This window comes from Quercus robur, chromosome 3 (genome assembly GCF_932294415.1).
Source record: "Quercus robur chromosome 3, dhQueRobu3.1, whole genome shotgun sequence".
Classification (NCBI taxonomy): Eukaryota; Viridiplantae; Streptophyta; class Magnoliopsida; order Fagales; family Fagaceae; genus Quercus; species Quercus robur.
The window spans coordinates 46,312,434-46,330,270 of NC_065536.1; the positions used below are offsets into that span (position 1 = coordinate 46,312,434).

Consider the following 17,837-nt stretch of genomic DNA (forward strand, 5'->3'; position numbering starts at 1 on the left):
ACGTTTAGAGTTTAGTAGTAGGAAGGAATGAAATAACTATAAAAGAATGATTATATTTCATTCCATTCTCTCCTAAAAGAAGGAGAAATCAAGAAACACTCATTTAGTGAAATATTGATTTTGTTCCTAATGATGTGATGGTAAAATTATATACTTATTTTCTTTTCAATGATTCTTTCATAAACTTCAAAACACACTAGAGAATTAATAATATGTTCTATTCTATTAATTCCTTTCCATTATATTATTATTATTACCATCATCATCATCATCATCCTGTATTGTTCTTTTATAAATTCACATTGTGATACGTAGGTCTTCCCTGAACACTTTTAACTCGATCACTATTGAGAATCCTTATTGCCATTTCAGAATGTTAAGTCGTTGAGTTAGCTTTTAGGTACAATTAGAATGGTCAGCATAACTTTTTTTTCAATCACAAAGAAAAGAAAATGTTGACAACCAAAACTGAATCTGTAAAGGGTGATAGAATCCCTTCAAAATTGTGTTACTTGCATATGGATAGTTGACCCAACTAAGCCTTACACCTTGGTAACTGCATATTTAAGCCTCACCCCATGTCCTCTTGTTCTTCAAATAGCTGCTTTCAAGTATATAAAAAGGAAAAGAAAACAGCTGACCACCCCCCCTTTTTTCTCAGGTAGTGAAAGTTGCGCATCACTTATTGCACACAGCTCGTACACACTGCCACGCAGGCTGAAAACATGATTTCAAGGGAGTGTGTACGACAGGATGCAACAAACTGTGTGCAATAAGACTTACCACCCCCTCTCCAATGCAGTCACTGCTTTGAAATAAGATTACAGGAGAGTGCAAATTGTATATTACATTGATCTTAAATAGAAAATTCACTTGAAAAGGTACATCACAAAAACAACCATCTAGCAAATCATAGTGAAGAAGGGTGTACCTCCATGGTAGCTCAAAACTAGACCTGTACTATCAGTTCTATAGCCACAAAATTTCCATTGCGGATTTTTTTTTTTGGGATAGTTACAGCAACAGGGGAGTATATGTTTACTTTAAGGGAAAGTGCCAAGACAACCAAATGCAGCATTCATTCTTATTCAATCTGCAACAAAAAATAGAGCCATTAAATTCCAGAAACACCCAAATGCAGCTTCAGTGTATAAGTGATGAATAATCTTTTCTGAAACACTGCAGAAGATGAGACTCACCAGATAACCATTTGTAGAAGAGATTATAGCAAGATTTTCTATGTGACTTCAATCAATCACCAGGATCTTTAAATTCAAAGGAAGCTCAATCACACCCGAAAATTCTAATCTGGTAAAGGAACTTATGCAAGAAATTTTCAGTTGCAAAGGTCAAACACACAAAGATAAGTCATCACAATGGCCAGTTGTAAGTTTTACCCAGAGCTACCGTTGAGAATATTATTTCTGCTTCTGCAGCTGATCTCACCAATCTCCATGCAGTATATTTATAGACTGCTAGCAAAGTATTAACCCCATTTTCTATAGCTATGATTTTTACATTCAAAGTATAGAATTTCCACAGTAGTCATTTATCGGCAACCTGAAACCAAAACATATACAATAAGTATATTTTGATTGAAATTATTTTGCAGTTTTGGAAAGATACAGTAACAACAACAACAAAGCCTTAGTCCCAAAATTTTGGCGTCGGCTATGGATCCTCAACATATTAGTTAGGGTCAGTCACATGTATTATTTTCCTCCATTCTATTCTATCTAACAGTTTCAGAAAGAATGAGGGGAAAAAAAAACAAAAGACAACTTTTGCTTGCAATTTGAGCTATGATAGAAAATGACATATCAATAGGAGACGGGGAAGGCTATTCTGAAAATTACAGCAACTCATGAAAAGGGATCACATGGATGAGGTTTAGGCCAACTTTTAGATATGCTATGGACAAATGGCAGAACGTTTATAAAATGTGGCATGTTTAATTAGTGAAATGTTCCTAGAGAAGTGAATTGACTTACCAATGGTACAAAACTGAGAGATTTTTATAAAAAGATAATGAATAGTATATAATTTTTTCCACAAATTTAAATCTTAAAATATATTTTAGTCTTGCTAATTTTGAAAGCAAGTATGAGTATCTTCATCAAGCCTCTGACAAGGACAGTTTCCTACTTTTATCAATGAGCAATTTTACAAGAAATAGTTCTGGAGAACAAGTATGTTGCTGATATGCAAACATTATAATATGTTATCAGTTGATTTTAGGAAACATACACTCTAATTCTCTTTGAAAGTGATAGGTGAAAATCTAATACAATTTTTTACTCCACTTTAACGCTCCATTTGAGGGTAGATTAGGACTCAAAATATTATTTTTATTGGGAGAAATATGCACAGAAGTCAAATAGTATTACAAAATGGATTGAAATAGTTGTATAATTCAGGTGATAGTGGCAACTATGGAGTAAAAAGAAAACGTTGTAGTTGGCTTGTCAATTGTGTTTTGCAGCTTAACCCTACCAACAAACTAAATTCTCTGCTCTGCAAGATCAACCGTTGCTTTCCAAAAGCTAACATTCTATTAGTATAATGGAAATAGTTATAGATTTTTTCTTTTGGAGCAATGCAAAAGCACTTCATCCGTAATAGATTACAAACAAAACTGCATTCACTAAAGAATATTATCCATGAAGAAATGCCCAGACATATAATATTCTGCTTAAACATAAAGATAACAAAGTTCTACCACTAAATCTTGGCACCATTCCTTAGAGTAAATATGTTACCTTAGATATAAATCACTTGTCTTTAGTTCTTAGAATTGCCACCACTCATATTATAATCTAATTTCTGATGAAAACTGACACTTGCGTGAGGCTTAGTAGATAGGGTAAATTAACAGTAGTAAAGTAGTATTAAACATTGGTGGCTGTTAACATCTGGTGTTCAATATGATGTACATGCTCTATTTCCAACCCTTTGACCAAAATACTTGAAGACCTCTGGCCTCTGGTCCCAGCCTTGAAACCAATAGCAAAAATATGAAGCCTCCCCTTTACTACTGGCTATTGATAGAGGAGAATTTAGAATATTCTATATATTTTTGGGATAAGATTATTCTAAGCTTTTTATCTTGCCAAGTATTATTTTTTCACAAACCATTACCACCTACAACGTAACCAACAAATATTAAAGATTAAAGTCAAAATGTTGATGATTTTAGAAATCTGAATAAGATGTTTTAAGTTTTTGGAAGATCATGGTCTTAAATACCACAAATCACTGCATTTACTGAAAGTGCGATATGACACCAAATATTGCAATTAGTGAACTGTGACAATTGCACTTGCAGTGCAACAATATGCTGATATATCCACGCTACTTTCATATATCGCAAAAAATAATCCCTACCTAGTGAAATATGTAAGATGCAAGTTTGTGTATTCAGTCAAGGATTGAATCATTCAACTCTTCCTTTTTCTTTTCTTTTTTTGAGCTAAGATCCCACATATATTAGATTTTTTTTTCCCCTGCTTTTTGTTAGTGAATATTTGATGTGAATAACTGAATATGAACTTATGTATATACATAAATCTATGTATATTATGCAAGGACAAACATATGTAGGCAGGTATGCATCACTGAAACATCTAAATGATATTATAATATCTTACAAATAAAAGAATAATATATAGTAATAAATTTCTGCAAAAAAAATCATCACTGCGAATAGTATGAACATGAGCATGAGAAAGGAAACAAGAATAAAAACAAATATGGCTCAAAGTACGCAAAACATCCATCTTAGTGTAAACATGACCAACTTATAAATAGGGTGTTAGAAGACATCCCCTTCCACACGCAAGCTTGATGGTGACAATGACATCGCATGCCGACAAACTCACAGAATGAGAATGGCATGCTGGTAAACTATGATGACGAGTACGAATTCAACATTCATGACTATGAAAAACAAATTTAAAAATATAAGGCAATATCCCACCATCATTACAGGGTATGCTTTATTGACACAACTTGTCGTGCTGATCAGGTAAGCTGAGATCCACATTTATAACCCCCCTAAACCATCCCCCACCCCCGGTGCACCCTTCCCCCAAAAAAAGAGAAAAATAAATAATAATAATAATAAAATAAAAAGAAAATAATAATAATAAAAAAAAAGGGAGTATATTGGGGGAAAAAAAAGCATTCAAGGGAGAAAGAAGTTTAGAAGGTGAGAAATCGAACTCAATAAAGACGAATACTCAATCATGTGCTTACTTTATATATATATATATATATATATATATATATATATATATATAAGGAGTACTCTGTCACTTAAACCTGCTGTGCAAAAGATCTTGAAGAGGGATGCATGATGCAAAAAGAATATTCTAGTTTAGTCTTTTTTTTAATTTTAGTAGTCAACTGTAAGTTGATTGTTCAATTGAATTTTATTTTAGGTCTTAGTAGTTAATTAGGTTAGTACTTTATTTAATTTCCTAGAGTCCAGGTTATTTTTGTAATTTAGTAATTGGCTTTCCTAAGTTAACTAGAATTAGGATTTAGCTTTAGTAGTCTATATGAGCATGTTATTAGGTTTGTTTTAGTAGTCTATATAAGTGTATTATATAGATGGGGATTTTTCCAATGATGTGGTACTGACTTTAGCCAACTGAAGTGCTGACTCCTAAGTTTGTTCTCTCTTGCTTGGCACTGACTCCAAGTAAGCGTAGATGTTGATTCCTAGGTTATCTCCTCACCCCTCTCCCCCCCCCCCCCCCCAAACTCTCCGTCTTTGTTTCCATCCAATTTGATTTTATGTTGTGTCAATTTTGGTAACAGACCAAATTCAATTGTGGATTAAAGAAATGTTATTGATGTTCAAGAATTGTTTGTAAAGTTCGAACAATATTAACACCCAGCTTGAGTCATTAGAACCCTCTAGGATGACTAGTCATGATAAAACATCTCACTCAGGACCCAATGAAATTCCCACTTCCCACACAAGAGACAACATTTGAAATGAGATATCTTAGTAATGAAGGAACATCAAGTACCAACAAAACTTAGTGTTGAAAGAGAAGTACAAGTGCCAAGAGCTATTGCTTCAACGTTGGTGGAGCAAGAATATACTATAGAGCCTAAAACAAGGTGAAATATCTAAACTATGTGTAATAGATTCAGCCTGTTGAAGAGTCAAATATGTTGTTTACCACTGAAAGTGAAGATTTTCCACTACTTAATGAGAAGAAAGTTTAACAAGAGAGCAATAAATTAGAGGGTGCACATGTTGTGAAAAGTGAACTTGATGCATCTACTACATCAACCTTCCATGGTGCATGAAGTTAAATATTTTGACGAAGTGGAAAGGACATATACAATGGTGCTCTATGTGCCTAAATATAAGGTTGTATTATTTGCGACACTAATTCCAACCTGAGACAAATTTAATGATGTGGTGGAATGCATGGCTTCTATGTTCTTAGTGTTGCCAAAAGTGATCCAAAATTTGGTGCAAGTGTCAGATGCCAGATCTCGTATCCCTCAACACTTGAAAACTCAAGATCAAGTTTTCTCCGACCAGGGAACAATGATGCAGGACGTGCAAAGATATTCTTATCCTAATGATGCAGGACAGTGGTGGGAAAATAGTGATAAAAGAGGAAAAGAAGATAAATGGGACAAATCCTAAGCTTTACCACCTAGAATCTGCCTGACATCCTTAGGCATCTCCACCAAAGGGTGTTTGGCATCACCACCAAACAACAGAAAAACATTCATAATTTAGTTTTATTTCAAAGGAAAGTTTAAACAATAAATTCTAATATAACTTTCGGTGCCCTTCAATTTGCTGTTGCATCCGTTTTTTGCTTTTGTCCACGTCCCCAAGGGAGGAACCATGAATTTGACTCCTAACTGTTTTTTTTTTTTTTTTTTGATAAGTAAGAAGAGAATATTATTAATAAAAGAAAAGCAAGAGAAACACACAGAGTTCATGATAGTGAACAAAGGAAAAAAAGAAACAACAAGACAAAAACAGCCCCTAATCTATTCTAATAGAAGAAATAAAATCTGTAAGGGTAGAACAATCCGAGAAACCCCAACATCGAGACCAATCAAAGAGGGTCATCTGGCAAAACTCTAATAACTGAACCACAGTTTTCCCCTCATCCTCAAAAGCCCGCCGATTCCGTTCAAACCAAATAATCCACATTAAACAGCCTGGGACCAAATCCCAAATATCAGAACTATACTTCCCAAGCCAATGAAACCAACAAAATAATAAGTCCTCAACTGAACCTAGCATGACCCAATCGATCCCAAACAACCGAAACATATACATCCACAAAGAATGAGCTATCGGACAAAAAAGTAACAAGTGATCCACAGATTCCGCATTACAACAGCACAAATAACAACAATTCGCCAAAGAGCGACCACGAAGCATAAGATTATCCAAAGTTAGAATCTGACCATGAACTGCTGTCCACATAAAAAAAGCCACCCTTTTAGGAACCTTAACTTTCCAAATACCCTTCCAAGGTAAGGTGGAGGGAGCTGCATTTCAAATCTTATGATAGAAAGACGGAGTATCAAACTTCTCACTGCCATTAAGATCCCAACAAAGCCTGTCACACCCTCCATCCCTAGGGATTCGGGTTTGGATGAAATGAAGAAAGGAGTAGGAAGCCGCCAACTCCCAATCATTGAATTCCCTCTGAAATCTTAAACTCCACACTCTGTCATTATCACCCACTGAAGAGAACTTATAATCTTTTAAACTCTAGTGATTATATAAATGTTGTCTAGTTTGATATTAGGTTTGTACAACAAAATAAATAATTAATTAAAAAAAAGAACTCGGTATCTTTAAAATTTATAGAATCTCAACAATGATATTTCATAGAATAAAATTCAATTATTATCATCTTCATAGTGAATTATTAAAATTTTCATTGGCAATATAAATTACTAAGTTTTCTACCAAAGTGAATAAATAAACTTACAATGAAACCAATGAAGTCTTCAAAATTATGAATGATTCAAAACTTTAAGAGTATTGTTAAGAAACAAATGCAATTGAGAAAAAAGTACATTATTTCTATAATTATTGGTATGTTAGTCAATTCTTTTTCTTTTGTTTTTAGAACATTGTTTGAGAACTTGAAAATTTTTTGTGGGGGGGGGGGGGGGGGGGGGAGGAGGGGGGGCGCCCAGCTCCTAATTTTGTAATGAATCCTTTAGAAATTTTCACTAATATATAGTAGAAAAAATTGTTTTAAATTTTTGGGGGGGCAATGTAGTTCTGCCCCTGCACGTATCTTATAGACCAGCAGCCAGAACAAGAAGACTTATATACAAGATCTACATTCATGTTTACAATGCAATGATGCTATTTTGCACAAGTAAAACTATCATTGCATACAACAAGAATTAAAATGCAATGGTTAAGTAGGACAAATAGAAACAAAGTGACAGAGGACAAGGGGGAACAAAGAAAAATCATGTATAGAATTCATGGGTCAGATCTCGTAGCGCTCAAGTAGCTTGGATTTAGAGGAATTACAGTTAGGGTTTTGGTTGCGGAAAAGAAAAAAGCTGAAAATAATATGGATTATAGGCTTTCTAATAGGGAAAAGGAATAGTAGGTGTTAGAATTGGTTGATTAAATGATCAAATTTATCATATTCCAAAAGCTTAAGCTTTTGGAACAATCAGTAACCTAACATGGTATCAAAGCAAGAGGTCCTAAATTCGATCCTTGTCTCCTCCACTCTACTTTCCATTTAAATTCCCACATGTTAAGCCTCACCTATTAAAAAGGTAGTTTCGGCCCACATATGAGGGAGAGTGTTAGAATTGTGTGGTTAGAACAATCAGTAATTTGACAATAGGATGGGGATAAATAAATAAATAAAAGATTTGGCTTCCTGTTCCAGGGCTGTGAACAGTAATGGGGCTGTTTAAAGGTTATTTGGGGTTATTGATGGATAGGTAGCTTAGGGTTTTGAATTTTGAATTTTTTATGAAGGCAGTGAGAAATTCAATCTCAATTTTTTTTTTTTTTGTGTCAAAGATAGTTTTGTAATTTCCTAATTCTTGGACATGGGCCACTAGGTCTTATTTTGGATTTTAGGGTTTAAAGGGTGACAAACTCGTGCGTTTCCAAGGGTTTAAGTTTTAGGGAATTTAAAAACAAACAGGGGAAAACAATAAACTTCTAGGCTTCACACTTTAAGATTTCCTTAACATCACACCTCGGAGAAGGTCACACAAACCTCAAATAATGCTTCAAAACCTCTTAATTTAGAAAACTTATACTCCTTTCCCCTCTCAAATTAAACTATAAAAGCATTACATCCCTTTAAATATAAAACGAATACCTATTCTTGTAGAACTTGGACTTCTTAAAATCCTAAAAAGAGTCGGACCCCTTGGGCCTTTACTACTAAGACCAACTAAAAAACAACTTTAATAAAATTCAAAAACTTATGGACCATTGATACAGCCCATTGAGGTGTTCAAATAAGAATCTTGACTTCTTGAAGTGCGTCCATAAACACTGAATAAAACAATTGAATTTGAATTTTCTTTCTTTTATTTGTCTAAGGTATCAATGATGATAATGATACACCCACCAAACTAACTAAACCGTTGAACCATTAAACTTTCCAGGTATGACAAAATCAATATCTTGAAAAGTTGATGTATGCAATAGAGCTTTTTGCTTTGCTAAGCAACATGAACCTGGGAATAAGATGCTTCGACCTTTATATCCTTCACTTTTGCCTTGTATTTATACATCGATTGCTCAATTTCAGCTTCATTAGCAATTTCCATCCCTTTAGAGTCTTGTTTTATTATAAGATCTTCATTTGTTTCAGCTTTGACCTTATTGAGAATGGTAGTTGAGACTGATTTCTGCAATTCCAATCCTTGAACAAATGGCACTTTATAAATGCATTGATCCTTTATCATATTTCCATTTATTGTCACTCAAAATCCTCTTGCTAATATGCTTGTATCTCTCCTATGTTACTAGATAACTTGTACCTTTGACAAAATCAACAGCTACATATGACATAAATATTTCGATAATTTTTTCAAAAACAAATCAATGCAATTCTTGGATATATTAGCTTGAATTCGAGGCATTTCTCTAGGATGGTCGGCTAATGTTTTGGTAGCTTCTGTTGCTACAACAGAAATTATAGGTTCTGGTTCTTTGCCTTTATCTTGAAACTTCCCTTTGCCAAGCAATTCAGAAACCTTCTTTACATCAGAAGTTTCTGTTTTTGACCTTCTTTCTGTTTTTGGGCTCTCTTCATGCTTTTTAAGCATTTGGACATCCTGTTTAGCTTTTTTTCTTCTTGCTGTTCAAATTTTAGACCAGGCTATTCTAGCATTTTAGAATGCTGTCTTTGAAATTCAGCTTTTCCTAAATATTGCATATTCCTTTACTTTATGATCAGATCTAAAACTTTTGTTATCATTTCCCACATGATAGTTGTATCAATAACTTCTTGAAGATTAAAATATTGTAGTAGACATCTTCTCTTGAATTTCATATCTCATCCCACACTTAAATTGAGCAATTGTCAAGTGCTTGCATTCAACAACTCACATTTGATAGTTAGTTTACCAAACATTCTAGCATAATCAATCACTAATAGATTACCTTGTGAAAACTAACAATCTCATCATAAAGTCTTAGTTTAAGTCAATCTTGAAAAATCTTTTCTTAAGATGCATCTGTCACTCCAACGCATCGTTGAAGTCACGTAAAATCTATAACTATGTGAAATGCAACCTGCTCTGATACTAAAATATAGGACAAGGGTGAACAAAGCAAAATCATCTGGCAGTGCTTGGGCAGCTTGGATTTTGAAGAGTTAGGGTTAGGGTTTGGTGGGAAAAAAGCTGGAAAATGATAAGGATTATAGGAATATAATAGGGAAAGTAAATAGTAAGATTTGGGAATGAAACAAAAGGAAAAACCAAGATTTGGAGTGGCGTTCAAGGTCTGTGAAAAATAACATTTGAACAGTAATAGGGTGGTCTAAGGATTATTTGGGGTTATTTGATTGGTGGGTGGGTTAAGATTTTGAAGTTTTGGATTTTAGGGTGACAAACAAACCTCTATATATATATATATATATATATATATATATGTATGTATGTATATTTGCAAGGGTTTAGTTTCTGGGAATTTAAGAAGGAAAAGGAAAAAACAATAAACTTCTAGGCATCACACCTAGGATTTCCTTGGCATCACAACTTAGAGAAGGTTGTATCAGACAAGCCCCAAATAAAGCTCATAGCCTCTAAAAGTTTGGAAAACTTATTCTCCTTCCCTCTAAAATGAAAGAATTACATCCCTTTAAATATAAAACTAATACCTATTCCTAAAAGAAATTGGACTTCTTAAAACCCTAATAAGAGTTGGACCGCTTTGGCCTTTACTACTAAACCCAACTAAATAACTACACTAAAATAAAATCCTAGAATAAGACCTAATGGACTATTACTACAGCCTGTCCAGTGATTAGGAAATTACAAAATTTTCCCTGACACTTAGAAATAAATAAAATAGAGATTGAATTCTCACTACCTGCATCACAAAGTCAAATCAGATTTAGATTTCATGGGTTGGACAGCTCTGATTTCGAGGATTCAAGGTTAGGGATTGGTGGAAAAAATGCAAGAAAATAGTGAGGAATATAGGATTTCAAATGGTGAAAAGGAATAGTAGGATTTGGGAATGAAATAAAACAAAAGGCCAAGATCCAGGGTTGCTGTTCCAAGGTTGTAAATAGTAACCCAAATAGTGTTTTGATTCTACATGAGGTATTTTGGGCTATTTGTTGGATGGGTGATTTAGGGTGCGAAGTTTGGATTTTAGGGTTTAAAAGGTGACAAATCAATGCATATTTGCAAGGTTTTAAGCTGCTAGGAATTTAAGAACAACAAAGAAAAACAATAAATTTTAAGGCTTCACTCCTAGGATTTCCTTGGTACCACGTCGGAGAAAGTTGTATCACACAAAACTCAAATAAAGCGTCATACCTTCTGAAAATTTAGAAAACTTATTTTCCTTCTCTTGAATAGAAAGCATTGCATCCACATTAATAGATGACTAATACCTATTCCCAGTACAACTTGGACTTCTTGAAACCCTAATAAGACTTGGACTTGGATTCCTTGGGCTTTACTACTAAGCCTAAACTAAAGATTAATACCTATTTTTCTTTTTTCTTTTTTCCTTTTTCCCTGATTGCTTGTTCAAATTTAACAGCAGATGTTCTAACTTTTTCGAATGTTGTCATGGAAAATCAGCTTTCTGTCATACATATAGTGGATTCCTTCACTTTATGATTAGATCCAAAAACCCTAGTGATAGTTTTCCACACGATAGTTGTATCAATAACTTCTTGGAGATCAGAAAACCTGTAGAGTGGGAAATTTTCTCTCAAATATCAGATCTTAGCCAACACTTGAATCAAGCAATTGTCATGTGTTCACATTCAACTACTCCACATTTGATAGTTAGCTCATCAAACTTTCTAGTATAAGCAATTACTCATACATTACCTTGGTGAAAACCATCTCATTGTAAAGTCTTTGTCTAAATCTATATTGAAGAACCTTTTCTTTAAGCGCATCTGTAACTCCTTCTATCCCATCATTGAAGGCATGTAAAATCTACCACCATGTGAAAACATATGGTGTAACCCACTTTGAAACCAAAATTGATGTAGGAAAAAGGAGAACAAAAGAATTCCTAAGTCAGGTCTGGCAGGAATTAGGGTTAGGGTTTTGTGGGAAAAGGCCAGAAAATAGTAAGGAATATAGGGTTTCTAATGGTGAAAAGAAATTAGAAGGATTTGGGGATGAAATAAAGGACAAAAGCTAAGGTCCGGGTTGCTGTTCCAGGGTTGCAAATGGTAACCAGTGAACAAAGTTTTGGCACTTTGTGGGGTATTTGGGCAATTTGATGGATGGGTGGTTAGGATTTTGAAGTTTTGAATTTTAGGTTTTAAAATGTGACAAATCAATGCGCACTTGCAAGGTTTTAAGTTGTTGGGAATTTAGAAATAGAAAAGAAAAACAATAAACATCTAGGCACCGCACCTAGGATTTCCTTTGAGAACGTTATCACACAAACCTCAAACAATTAGATAATTTAAGCAAGAATAAGCTTAGGAAAAGAAATATTCCCGTCTCAAAATATTTGAAAGTTTACAAAATGCCATGTGTTTTAATGAAACAAAATATACATAACAATATTCCAAAAATACTGTTAGGTGAACCATGTGTGCTTGGAAATACTCTGCACTCATACCCATCACTTGACTTTCAGCATTTTATGAAGATTATGTTTATTTTGATTCTTAAAATCTGTGTCATTTTCAAACTTTCATCTATTGTGGGACAAAGGGGATATAAAGTCTGAAATCCTTGAATTGGTGCAAAATTCTAGATCAGCTATATTTATTAGGTTTTTAAGTAGCAGAAGCAAATTTCTTTCAGAAATGAACGGTGAGTGATGCATTCATCTAGGTCAGTCATGATAAACTGTTAGGGAATCCAAATAAAAGTATTAATACTTTGGTTTGGGGGGGGGGGGGGATGATGGAGGCTCTCAACGGATCTTGAATCTGGATTATTTTAGGGAGAAAAGAACTTGCAAAAACCAAATAAGAAAACCATACCAGGTCACACATATTGAAGTATAAACAGTAGACCACACTAGGAGTATAACCAAAGGTCTTATGAATTACAGAAAAATATTTTATATATAAGACCACAAGACAAGAAAGCAAAGTGAGCACAAACAACAAACAAGTCATACCTTCACACCTTGTCTAGTACATCTTGTTAGACAAAATCATGACCCATTCTTCACATTGGACATCACAGCTGCAAATAAAATAATGGTGTAAGCCTTTAAAATTGCATCAGAATCAGGTTCTAGCACCCATCACTGTGAACTCTTGTAAAAATAGGACAAAAGAGCAAACTTTGATCCTTGATACAGTGATGCAGCACATGCAAACTAGCAAAACTTGACTGCATAAAAATTCAAACGTAGTGTTCTAGACAAACACAAATACACTAAAATCAGTTCCAACTTATTGATGATGCTGGAAATTTTCACTTCATTAGACGGTGGGCCCCTTACAACTCTAAAACACAATAGGATCAAACTATAGCTATATTAAGAGCCAACTGTCATAAAGCCAATTTACTTATTGTACTTAAAGGTTTTAGTCTCTGGTTGGGGCTTTCTTCCCTTACAATGACAACTAGTATTCAAACAAGTATATTCCTTCAATTTAAAATCCCAAGTTACTGGTATTGTTGTAATAATGGCAAATGTCACTGCCAATAACTTCACTTGCAAATATCGCAGGTCAAAGTCCTTCCTAGATATCAATAAAAAGGTAGGACCGTTATATGAGAAACAAAACCAGGAGAGGAGTCCAATAACCAAATCTCAGTCTATTTAACTTCAAGTGCATAGACCATAACTCAATAGATAGAGTAGACAACCAAATTAGGAAGTATATGTACAAAAGAGATGATTACCCAACATATAAAACAATACAAGAGATATGATTCCCAACATATAATACAATTTTTGAGACAGAATGTCATCAATACTCATTCATGAACTCCATATGTCACTGGTCTACACATGAGTAATTGAAAATACATTACTAAGTCTTATAATCAGAAATTAACTCACTTCTTTGCATTATTAAGAGACTGCTATTTTTCCCCTTTTTGGCTCTTTTGCTTCTCTAGTGTTTCCTACTAACCCAACATAGAGTAGTCAAATAACTGCAGATCAATAATCAAATGGTTGTGGCAAAGCACTATTATTCTACATGATAAAGGATGCAGAATTACCTAGAAGACAGCAAGTTCTTGCCTGCTTCTTACCAATGAACCTCTGTAATTATGAACCTCCATGAAGAAATACAAACCTCGGTCTTTCAAGAAAGGTAGATCTTGTTAAAGACCTACACTCACCAATAATCACCACAACAGCAAACCCCATCCTTAAAATGATGGAACCGATTCATGTCTCTGATAATTATATCTCGCTGCACAACCTTTGATATTAACTTCATTGCAGCATGACAATCCACACATATTCGGAGGTTTTTAATGATACGAATAGGGCTCCCGGATGGCATTTTTATTAGCCCATAAGCAAGAGCTAATCTTTCACTATGTACCCATAAGAGATGCTCCTTTTCATCATCATCCACATCAACCAAAACTGCATTATGGTTAGGAACATATCCTGCCTTCCTAGTTTTCATTTTCAAAGATTCCAGCATCCCATTAATTAGTTTCATTTCAGGATGTGAAGTATCTCCAACAGTGAAATAATGAACTATTCCCTGGTTCTCAATCCAACTGAGACCTGGTTCCTTCTTTACCCCTCTCCTCTTCATGTTTTTCCTAACTGAGGCAACATTTCCCCACCTCCTTGCAGTGGCATATATATTTGACAATAACACATGGGTTGCTTCATCTTGGGGTTCCATTTCAAAGACACGCTGTGCAGAAATTCTACCAAGCTCAACATCATTATGGATAACACAAGCCCCAAGCAAAGCACGCCAAACCATAACACTAGGCTCAAATGGGATTTCCTTAATCAACTTGAAAGCCTTATCAAGATGTCCTGATCTCCCTAGAAGCCAGACCAAACAAGTATAGTGCTCTATACATGGTTCGATGCCATAATCCTGCACCATAGAATTAAAATAAGCTTGTCCTTGATCTAGCAGCCCAGCATTGCTACAAGCTGACAGAACGCCAACAAAAGTTAACTTGTTTGGTTTACACTTCATATCCTGCATCATTTCAAAAAAATTTAGAGCCTCCCTACCCAAACCATGCATAGAATATCCTGAGATCATAGCGTTCCATGAAACTTCATCTCGTTCATTCAATGTGTCAAATATAGTACGGGCATCCTTAATGCTCCCACACTTAGCATACATATCTATTAAAGCATTACCAACAACAATATTCTTGTTATAAATGGTTTTGACTGTCAAGGAATGGATCTGGACTCCCAGATCCATGGCTGCCAGACTAGCACAAGCTCGAAGTACACTAGAGTATGTCACTTCTGTCGCACACACTTGGTATTCAAGCATATCTAAAAATAACTTGAGTGCCTTCTCCCCATCACCTGACTGCACGTAGCCAACAATCATAGTGTTCCAAGTAACATCATTTCTGTTTGGCGATTCCAAAAATAGATCCATAGAGTCCTCCATCCTCAAACACTTAGCATAGACATCCATGAGGGCATTGTAAACAAACACATCTGAGTTGAGACCAACTTTGAGTACATGAGAATGGATTTGCTTCCCCAAATCTAAACCTTTCATAGTTGCACAAGCTTGCAGAAGACTAGCAAATGTAAACTGATTAGGTACAACAAAAGCTTGCCTCATTTGACAAAACAATTCCACAGCTTCTTCACACCGATCACTTTGAGCATAACGTGCAATCATGAAACTCCAAGGAATCACGTCTTTCTTAGGGATCTCCTCAAATGCCTGCTGAGCATCATCAATGTCTCCAGACTTCGTGTACAGTTCAAGTAATGCAACACCCACATAAAGATCCTGTTCATAGCGAGTTTTCAATGCACACCCATGAACACCCTTTGCCGCACTAAAAGCCTCCAGTCCAAGACAGGCCTTGAGCACACCAGCTAAAGTAAAATTATTTGGCTTGAACCCAATTATCCTCATTTGAGAAAAGGCTCCTAATGCCTCTTCAAAACAACCATTCTCAGAATAACAAGCTACCATCCCGGTCCAAGAAACCATATCCTTACAAACAATCCCATCAAAAATTTCACTAGCATTATCAACTTGCCCACAAACAGAATAAGCATCAATAAGAGCAGTCCCAACAAATGCATTAGAGTCATGACCAAGCTTACAAACACAAGCATGAAGTGTCCAACCTAGCTCACCCCATCCCATACTCGCAAGCAACTTCAAAATAGCAGAAAAAACAAAAGGGTTAAGCTCGTGACCCTCTCTATGTAACCTGGCAAACAACTCCACACCCTCAACGAATCGCAAGGACTGCGCGTATCCCTGAATTAACGTAACAAATGAGATCGTGTTTCTCTCAGGCATTTCGTCGAACAGTTTAATAGCATCACACAACAACTCGGATTTCACATACATGTTGAGAAGAATGTTGTATCCGAACAAGTCTAAACAGCCACCTCTTTTCAGAATCTCAGAGTGGAGAGCCTTCCCTGAAGTTGGGTCACCGTTTTGGACACAATCTTGAAGCATAGTGGCGTATGCGTGAGAGTTGAACTCTGAGCTTGGAAGCTCCATACAAGTCGTGCATTGCTGGGTCAAATGGGCCACTTGGGCTGAGAAATAACGTTGTGAGAAGCATATCCAAGCGTTGGATTTTCTGCAATGTGTTAAGAAATTTATACAAGGCAGAGTTCTGTAACAAAACAATCTGATCATGCGCCTTGGAGATTTGGGGTTGGATTCTCAATCTCACAAATTCGAATCTAAAATTTCTAAAAAATAGTAGAAGAAAACATATGAATAAATAACAATAGCAGACCATATGGATGGTATCCTTTTGGCAAAGGTTAAAGAGTAATGATTTAGATACAAACTATTTTACAATATTTTTACAAACTGCTTATGTAACTTTAATATTTTCTAAATAGTTATTGGAAGTAAAAATATGATGTTAGTGATTGGCCCATATTAGAACTGGTAAGAATTTGCTACATCAACAGTTTGTAAAAATATTATAAAATAGTTTGTGTCTGTAGCATTACTCAAGGTTAAAATGGAGCTTCAAAATCAAAGTTGTAAAACCTAAGGTGCTTTATTAGAAAATTGAATCAAACATAAATGATCATTATGAAAATTTTGAGAGGAAAAAGGTCAATATGTAATGAATCAAACATGAAAGAACAAAATAAAGCGTAATTTCCCCAATAAAAATCTTATAATATAACAAAATGAAAACAATTAAACCTTATAAAATTGGACCGAACCCAATAACTTGACTTTAACTCAGAGAAAAATATTCAACCTAACATGGGATTAGGGGTGTATATGGGTTGGGTTAAGGGGATTTTTGACCCAACCCACCATGGTGGGTCAAAAAAAATTCAACTCAACCCAACTCATCACATAAGTCCAACTCAACCCACATGGATCAGGTTAGGTAGGGTTGAACCCATAGGTTGAACAAATTTTTTTTTATTAATATTAAATTGAGTAGAAAAAAAATATAAATATAAATTGTGGGGCCAAAGAATTTGACAACCCCAGCCCACTTCATACTAAGCCCAAGGCCCATGTCGAGAAGGAAGAAATGGCCAAGTACAAACAAAGAAAGCCCAAATAACCTAGAAACATTGCCGAGGATGACCCTGTTCTCGGCATCCCAAATCCCAGGAGTAAAGAACGGCACACCGTCAAAGGCAGCCTCCCAGAGCGCCCCCAGAAAAAGGACAAGTATAGTAGGACACCCATGGGGTATGGTGTATGAGCAATTCAAGGAGAAACTGTCACTTCCGTATTGAATGCACCCAACTAACGTTCTGGCCGCATTGATGAGGAAATGACCCCTGAATAGTGCGGCCTTCGTTGCCGCAACTCACATAGAGTTTGGGAAGGTGGTTGATGGGATGAGCACTCGAGTGATGACCTGCATGATCAACAGATGGAGGACCAAGATCAATTGGAAAGAGATATATAATGAGAGGGATCCTCCAAGAATAGGGATCGAAAAAAAAAGGGCAGGAGAAAAGAAAAATGAGAAGA

At 35.3% G+C, this 17,837-nt stretch overlaps 1 protein-coding gene across 5 annotated transcripts; it reads right to left on the reverse strand.

The window, feature by feature from the left end:
* Positions 1–469: 469 nt before the first annotated feature.
* Positions 470–16,597, reverse strand: LOC126718089 (putative pentatricopeptide repeat-containing protein At5g13230, mitochondrial). 5 transcript variants are annotated; one of them, XM_050420162.1, is made up of 6 exons: positions 13,894–16,597; positions 13,730–13,794; positions 12,833–12,900; positions 1,200–1,560; positions 932–1,093; positions 470–805 (listed from the first exon to the last, which is right to left on the reverse strand). In XM_050420162.1, exon 1 carries the CDS (start codon positions 16,512–16,514, stop codon positions 14,013–14,015), a length of 2,502 nt encoding a protein of 833 aa, XP_050276119.1. In that variant the 5' UTR covers positions 16,515–16,597; the 3' UTR covers positions 470–805; positions 932–1,093; positions 1,200–1,560; positions 12,833–12,900; positions 13,730–13,794; positions 13,894–14,012. The 5 variants fall into 5 exon arrangements, with proteins under 5 accessions (XP_050276119.1, XP_050276120.1, XP_050276116.1 ...); XM_050420163.1 differs by lacking the exon at positions 470–805 and having other exon boundaries at positions 830–1,093; positions 12,841–12,900; XM_050420159.1 differs by lacking the exon at positions 470–805 and having other exon boundaries at positions 830–1,093.
* Between the last annotated feature and the right edge of the window lie 1,240 nt (positions 16,598–17,837).

Excerpts from the sequence above, each read along its gene's own strand:
- LOC126718089 (XM_050420162.1), bottom strand. The coding sequence starts at position 16,514 with ATGATCAGATTGTTTTGTTACAGAACTCTGCCTTGTATAAATTTCTTA.